General features: G+C 55.1%; 1 protein-coding gene across 1 annotated transcript; it reads left to right on the top strand.

Annotated features, from left to right (window-relative positions):
• Positions 1-340: 340 nt before the first annotated feature.
• Positions 341-7,418, top strand: KRT8 (keratin 8). Its single transcript, XM_010349852.3, has 8 exons — positions 341-764; positions 3,330-3,538; positions 4,196-4,256; positions 4,734-4,829; positions 5,336-5,626; positions 6,031-6,251; positions 6,410-6,468; positions 6,976-7,418. The coding sequence occupies exons 1-8, from the start codon at positions 435-437 to the stop codon at positions 7,161-7,163; spliced, it is 1,455 nt and encodes a 484-aa protein (XP_010348154.2). The 5' UTR covers positions 341-434; the 3' UTR covers positions 7,164-7,418.
• Positions 7,419-7,838: the final 420 nt, after the last annotated feature.

The raw sequence follows: 7,838 nt of genomic DNA, 5'->3' as shown, positions 1-7,838 counted from the left end.
CTTATTTCCCCCAGGAAGGAGGGAGACAAGACCCAGGAGTCAGGGTTGTAGTGGCTGGACGACCCAGGCAAGTCTCCTTGATACAGGAGCTTATGCCAGGACAGGATTTCTTCCAGTTTCATGTTCACTGAATTGCCCTTCCCTGGGTTTCTGGGGGTGGTGCTGGAGTGGGCTCCAGGGTTGCCGCGGGCCCTTGGGTGGCAGCAGCTCTCTGCTGCCCCCACCCGAGGCCTGCCCAGAGGTGGCAGGTGTTGGGTTAGGCCCAGCCCTCTCTGGTGCTAGCCACTCAGGTAGGAGGCCTCCTCCCCACCCTGGGGCTGGGCTCTCTTTTATAAAAGGCCATTCCTGAGTGCCTGCGTCCAAGAAGCAGCTTCTCCGCTCCTTCTGGAATCTCTCCCTGCTTCAGCTCGCCTGCCTTCACTCCTGCCTCCACCATGTCCATCAGGGTGACCCAGAAATCCTACAGGGTGTCCACCTCTGGCCCCGGGGCCTTCAGCAGCCGCTCCTTCACGAGTGGGCCCAGTGCCCGCTCGAGCTCCTCGAGCTTCTCCCGAGTGAGCAGCGCTGGCTTCCGCGGTGGCCTGGGTGCAGGCTATGCTGGGGCCAGCGGCATGGGCATGGGAGGCATCACCGCCGTCACCATCAACCAGAGCCTGCTGAACCCCATTAAGCTGGACGTGGACCCCAACATCCAGGCCGTGCGTACCCAGGAGAAGGAGCAGATCAAGACCCTCAACAACAAGTTTGCTTCCTTCATCGACAAGGTGAGGGTCCCCCTGCTTGGCTGACTGTGCCCGAAGCCCCTTTCTTTCTCCTGGCAGTCCCGGTCCCGGTGCACATCTCCAGCCCACCACTGGCGTCCTGCTGGGACTCGCCAGCCCTGGCGACATAACCTTCCAACCTCCGACTCACCCCTCCGTGCACCTTGGTTTGGGCTGGGTGAGGGTGGGGAAAGGGTCTGGACGGCCGGGATGAATCCTGGGGCTTCCTCCTTGCCTTTTAAACCGGAGGGTCTTGGAAGCGAGAGACATCTTAAGGATACAGCGTAGTTCCCCCCACCCCTCTCTGCAAATCTCTTTCTTCCCCAGGTCATTCTGTCCCCAAACTATAAAAAATAATAGTGATTACTGTTCTCACCCCAACCCGAGTTCTGATCGTCTTTTAAACTCTCACTCTGCGGCAGTCCCAGCTGTTCTGGGACTACCCTCCTCCAGGTTCCCCTCTCCCAGGGGCTCCCCAACGGTGCCTCTGTGATTTTTGTTCTTCCTTTTGTTTTTTAAATAGGTGTTTGGTGGGATTCTAGAATTCTAGGAGAAGGAAGTAGGTGACTCATTTCAAACGCGCAAATATTGATTGAGGCCTTTGGCGCCCGGAGGCCTGAGTGCGGGGGTCACTGAATGAGTCATACCCTGGCCCCTGGGCCGACGGCGTGGGCCGGGCGGGGCGGGGCGGGGTGGGGTGAGGGGCTGCAGTCTCCGGACGCGCTCCTCACCTGGTGGAGTTCGGCGTCGGGGGTGGGAGGAGCAGGGGTGGGGGGGAGGAGGCGCCAGAGCCTGGCCTCGGAAAGCCCATCCGGGATTCAAAGTCTGCGGGTGTGGGACGCCCCGCCCGGGGTTCACGTCCTGCTAAGTTTATGGCTTCAGATAACGCTGCCGCCCGCCTTCGCTCCTCGCCCATTCAGCCCTTGTCCCTTTCTCGAGTCCTGCCCCGGGTCCGCCCCAGCGACCTGGCTCCACGTTCACACAGCAGGAGCCAAGCCGGGTTTTGCAGCCCTGGGACTCTGCTGCCCTAGGGGCCTCGGGCCCCCGGCGGCCCCGAGGATTGGGCCCTTCACGCTGACTGGCTCCTGGGAGGCATTGTGGGAACGGGAGGAGGAAAATCCTGGGGCAGAGTGATCCGGGAGGAACCCGGAGCACCAGGAAGCCTGTGCTCCGGTGCCCTTGGCGCTCCAAGAGTCTGGACTTGGCTTGTTGACTGCGTTTTGCTAGCTCTGGGGTCCTGATAGAGAGCAGCTAAGCATAGGCTTCGGAGTCTGAATTCTTGGTTCGCATGCTCGGCGGGTTCCTGTCATGGACTCTCTTGCTAAGTCCTACTTTTTTCAACTATAAAATGATTAAGAGAGCCCCTAAATCCAAGAGGTTTTTTTTTTTTTTTTTTTTTTGAGACGGAGTTTCGCTCTTGTTTCCCAGGCTGGAGTGCAATGGCGCTATCTCAGCTCACTGCAACCTCCTTCTCCTGGGTTCAGGCAATTCTGCCTCAGCCTCCCAAGTAGCTGGGATTACAGGCACGCGCCACCATGCCCAGCTAATTTCTGTATTTTAGTAGAGACGGGGTTTCACCATGTTGACCAGGATGGTCTCGATCTCTTGATCTCATGATCCACCTGCCTCGGCCTCCCAAAGTGCTGGGATTACAGGCTTGAGCCACCGTGCCCGGCAATCCAAGAGTTTTTGTCTGTTCAAACTTACGTAAGGACTTCAGCAGTGCTTCCCCACATTCCATTAGGATAAAATGTTATAATAATCACTTTTTTTTTTAAAAATTTTGGGACGGAATGACCTAAAGAAGAGAGGGATTTGCAGAGTGGTGGTGGGAATTAGACTGTACCCTTAAGATTTCTGTGTCTTCCAAAACCCTCCAGTTTAGAAAGAGTTACACATTTTTTTTTTTTTTTTTTTGAGACAGAGTCACTCTGTCGCCCAGGCAGGAGTGCAGTGGTGTGATCTCAGCTCATTGCGACCTCTGCCTCCGGGGTTCAAGTGATTCTGATTCTCCTGCCTCAGCCTCCTGAGTAGCTAGGATTTACAGGTGGGCGCCACCACGCCCGGTTAATATTTGTATTATTAGTAGAGATGGGGTTTTACCACATTGGCCCGGCTGGTCTCGAACTCCTGACTTCAAGAAATCCACCTGCCTTGGCCACCCAAAGTGCTGGGATTACAAGTGTGAGCCACCACACCCGGCCTCTTTTTCAATGTTAGCATCTTTAGAAAGCTTGGCTATTTTTATTGATCTGTAATGTACAATCTAGGTAAATTAAATTAGATGAATAGGTTTGCAAATACAGCTTTAACATAACTCTCTTACCTGTCTCCTTCTAACTCCTTCCCTCATCCAATGCTCGAGGGACATTACTCCCCACCCAACTCACCATCTCACCTGCTTTCTCCCCCTGGTCATAGGTGATCCTTCCAGAACAGCTAACCAGGTGCCTGGGGTTTGGAGTCCTCACTTTGGAGAGTGGTTTAAGGGAACGACAGTGCTTGCTTCGCTCCAGACTCTGAGCCTGGCCTGATGTGGACGTTTCTGCTTTCTCCTCCCTCGTATAGGTGCGGTTCCTGGAGCAGCAGAACAAGATGCTGGAGACCAAGTGGAGTCTCCTGCAGCAGCAGAAAACGGCTAGGAGCAACATGGACAACATGTTTGAGAGCTACATCAACAACCTGAGGAGGCAGCTGGAGACTCTGGGCCAGGAGAAGCTGAAGCTGGAGGCGGAGCTTGGCAACATGCAGGGGCTGGTGGAGGACTTCAAGAACAAGTGAGCACCTCCCACCCTCCACCCAACTGGAGAGAGAAGTCACCCTGCTCTCCTCCACCCCTTGGGACCAGAGGCCTACGTCCCCATGGCCCTCTGTTGTGAGCAGTGCAGTCCTATCTAGTCAGGGTGACCACATGATGAGGTTTGGTCGGGACAGTCTGTTTATGCCCAGGCTCCTGGCATAATTGTTGATAGTACCCACCCCCTTTCAATCTAAACTGTCTGGATTTGGAGAACAAATTATGCGTCAGTGTTTACGTTGTAAACTGAAGATGGGAGCTGTAGGCGGCCAACAGGCTTCACTTTTGTACTTAACATTCTGGCCCCTCTTTAGTCTTGACCCTTGACCTCTAGCAAACTCCAGAAAGTTCTGTTTGAGGTCTCGTGTCAGGCCCTGCCATGAACACTCGAGGTGCCCAATCTGATGTGTATTCATGGATTTGGAGAGAGATTTCCTGCTCCCAGCCTTCCCGCTGGCTGAGGGTGGGGCAGGGGTGGGAGAGGGCAGCTGGGGAAGGCAGAAGGACCAGGCTTCTCATATCCTGCATCTTTGGGAACTGAGTTTTCCTGCTCGTCACAATGCCCCTGTCTCCCAAAAGACCAAGGGCAACCTCCTTTTTGCCTTCATCTTCATGATTCTAAGTCTTTTCCTCATAGGTATGAGGAAGAGATCAATAAGCGGACAGAGATGGAGAATGAATTTGTCCTCATCAAGAAGGTGAGTGAGTCTCCCTACTCCCATCTGGACACTGGAGGCTGGGGCTTGGAGACTCAAACTAAGAGGCTTTCAGGGTTCTGGCCCTAAATATTCCTAAGTAGTGGAAGAAAGTCGTTTATTTCAACATTTGGGTACATAGAAAGGTAGACAAGGATAGAGTGGTAGTTAGGTGCATTTGGACAGAACTCTTGACATCGATGTTGGGACATGGTTTATAAAACAGCAGTAGAACTGAAGATCTGGCCCTAGAAGGCTCCCTAGAGGAGGAGGTGGAAGAGGGCATGTTGCAGGGAGCAGAGGCGAAGCTGTGTGGGCTGGGAATGCACCTGTGACGGGCAGAGGCTGGGCTGGAAGATCAGGCCACAAAGTGGGCAATTAGGAGGTCCTGTGACCAGGCCATCGTGTGGACATTGGGAGCCCCTCGGTTGGGGTTGGGTGTGGACACCCAGCTCAGGCTCCTCCCTCTTTATCCCCCAGGATGTGGATGAAGCTTACATGAACAAGGTAGAGCTGGAGTCTCGCCTGGAAGGACTGACTGACGAGATCAACTTCCTCAGGCAGCTGTATGAAGAGGTATGTTGTTGGTTGCAGGAGAGTGAGGGTCTCCCAGCCTAGTCAGCACCCCCATCCTGAGACTCAGCCAGAGGCTCCTTCCAGCCCCCAGAGCACTAAGAAGACAAGGGCCCACTGCTGACTAATCACAGCCACCAATATTAGCTCAGCTAGTCCTGTTCTACATGTTCAGTTCCCCCATGAGGAAAGATTCGTTACTCCATTTCACAGATGAGAAAGTGGGCTCAGAGAAGTGAAATATCGTGTCCGAGGTCATCACGCAGAGTGTGGTGACTCAGCTGCAACTCTCTCCCCAAAGCCCTTCCTTGAGCTTCACTGGATCCCACTATGTACCTAGTATTGGTGCACCTACCTTTTTCAGGAACTTTGCCCTCTCCTTAACCCTAACTCCCTCCTACTCCTCTCCATTGCTGCCCCTGTCTTGTTCCCTAAGGAAGTCTGCTGTGGAAAAGGGGGTTCTGTGTGTGTAGAGACGAGGCCTCACCACCTGCCTTCTTCCCCGACAGGAGATCCGAGAGCTGCAGTCCCAGATCTCCGACACGTCTGTGGTGCTGTCCATGGACAACAGCCGCTCCCTGGACATGGATAGCATCATCGCTGAGGTCAAGGCGCAGTACGAGGAGATCGCCAATCGCAGCCGGGCTGAGGCGGAGAGCGTATACCAGATCAAGTACGAGGAGCTGCAGAAGCTGGCTGGGAAGCACGGCGATGACCTGCGGCGTACGAAGACTGAGATCTCCGAGATGAACCGGAACATCAGCCGGCTCCAGGCTGAGATCGAGGGCCTCAAAGGCCAGGTATGGGCTGGGATGGGGGTGGGAGGGGATCCTCGGGCACATCCTGGTGAGAGGAGATAGCACAGAAACAGGGAGGGCTCTGGGAGTCCGGGAAGGAATCCTAGACCAGGGTTTAGGAGTTGGAGGGGTAGCCACAGTTCAGCTTCTCAGTCTGCTTCTGGGAAACAGGAATGCAGGGAAGGTCCCTTGGGCCAGGAGAGAGGTGAAAGGGGGATAAGGGAGGTATGTTGGGGCTTGGGATGCATGCTCCCAAGGCTGCTTTACGTAATCAGTCATATATATCAGGGTAAGGTTGAGCTCTGCTGCTTTAAGGAAACTCTAGAACCCAGGGATCTAGTCCAGTTAGGGTGAGGGGGCCTTACAGTGTCACAGGTGACCTGCTTACCTGTCCCCTACCCCCACAGAGGGCTTCCCTGGAGGCCGCCATTTTAGATGCTGAGCATCGTGGGGAGCAGGCGCTCAAGGATGCCCGTGCCAAGCAGCAGCAGCTGGAGGAAGCCCTGCAGCAGGCCAAGCAGGACATGGCACGGCAGCTGCGTGACTACCAGGAGCTGATGAATGTCAAACTGGCCCTGGACATCGAGATCGCCACCTACCGCAAGCTCCTGGAGGGCGAGGAGAGCCGGTGGGTGTGGGAACCTCTGATGGGACCCTCTTCCCTATCCCTGGGACCTGTGGTGGGGAGGGTGGGAGCCTTCTGTAGTCCCTTGGGACTTGGGTCCTGCTGTTCTGGGCCAAGAAGGGCTAGGAGTTGGTCCTGACACCCCATGTGTCTGGGTACAGGCTGGAGTCCGGGATGCAGAACATGAGTATCCACACGAAGACCACCAGCGGCTATGCAGGTGGGTGTTCAGGGCCCTGGGATGCCTCAACTCCGGGCAGGAGGCTGTGCTCAGTCGCTCACAGTGACCTCAGCCTGAGCATTCCTGTTCTTGAGAGAATCCCAGGGTGGTGGGGGATATACTCAGGACCCCAGTAATAGAGTTACTATTAGAAAGCACCCAAATAAACTACAGCTGTGTGCCAGGCACTGCGCTAAGTGTACCACGTGCTTTATGTAATTTATTTTTTACATAACTCCTGTAAATGTCCTCAGCTGAGGAAGCTGAGGCCCAGTTAAATGACGTGTCCAATGTCACACAGCTATATATATGACAGCTCTTTCCCACCCTGCTCCTGGTTTTCCCTGACAGTTCTAGATTAGTGGACCATACAATCACTGGTCAGGGCAGAGGTGGGCTCACCTCCCATCCCTGGGGCGCTGTGTTGGGAGTGAGCAGGGGGAAGGGGCATGGAGCCTGCTGGGGGTGGCCTCCTGTACTGATGTGGCTACCTCTGCCCCTCACCAGGTGGTCTGAGCTCTGCCTATGGGGGCCTCACAAGCCCCGGCCTCAGCTACAGCCTGGGCTCCAGCTTTGGCCCTGGTGGGGGCTCCACCTTCAGCCGCACCAGCTCCACCAAGGCTGTGGTTGTGAAGAAGATTGAGACCCGCGATGGGAGGCTGGTGTCCGAGTCCTCTGATGTCCTGTCCAAGTGAACAGCTGTGGCAGCCCCTCCCAGCCTGCCCCTCCTGAGGCTGCCCCAGAGCCCGGGAGGGAGGCCGCTGTGCAGGAGAGCACAGGGAACAGGAGACCCACTCGACGCTCAGCCCTAGCCCTCAGCCCACCCACGGGGAGTTTACTGCCTGGGGACCCCCCCCCCCCACCTTGCCCATGCCTCCAACTGCAAAACAATTGAATTGGTTTTTTTTTTTTGGTCCAAAATAAAATCTCAGCTAGCTCGGACAACTGTCCTTGCTGTGTGTGCATCCAATGTTCACTGGGGTGGGAGGGAGGTGGTCAGGAGGCCTCTCCCAGGGAGTCAGAAGCTGGGAGGAGTCCAGGAAGCGGAGGTGCACAGTGGGAAAGTCTGACCTCAGCTGTTCCCAAAGAGGCTCCTTTGTTGAAACCTGGTTGATACCTTGGTTGTTGCCATAGGTCTCTACCCCTGTATAATAGCCACTGACCTGTGCACAGTGCTTTCTGGTTTACAACGTGCTTTCAAATACCAAGATTCATTTGATCTGTGCAGCAAGGCCCAAGAGGCAGGCAGAGCAAGTTTTTGAGGGCATTATCAGCAGAGAGCTCAGTGTGCTTCCCCTACGCCTTGGCATCAGGACTATTTGCATATTAGGAAAGCCAGGCTCAGCGAAGCCAAGTAATTGGCTCACCTA

This window comes from Saimiri boliviensis, chromosome 7 (genome assembly GCF_048565385.1).
Source record: "Saimiri boliviensis isolate mSaiBol1 chromosome 7, mSaiBol1.pri, whole genome shotgun sequence".
Lineage (NCBI taxonomy): Eukaryota > Metazoa > Chordata > Mammalia > Primates > Cebidae > Saimiri > Saimiri boliviensis.
This window is presented reverse-complemented; position numbering and strand designations above follow the sequence as displayed.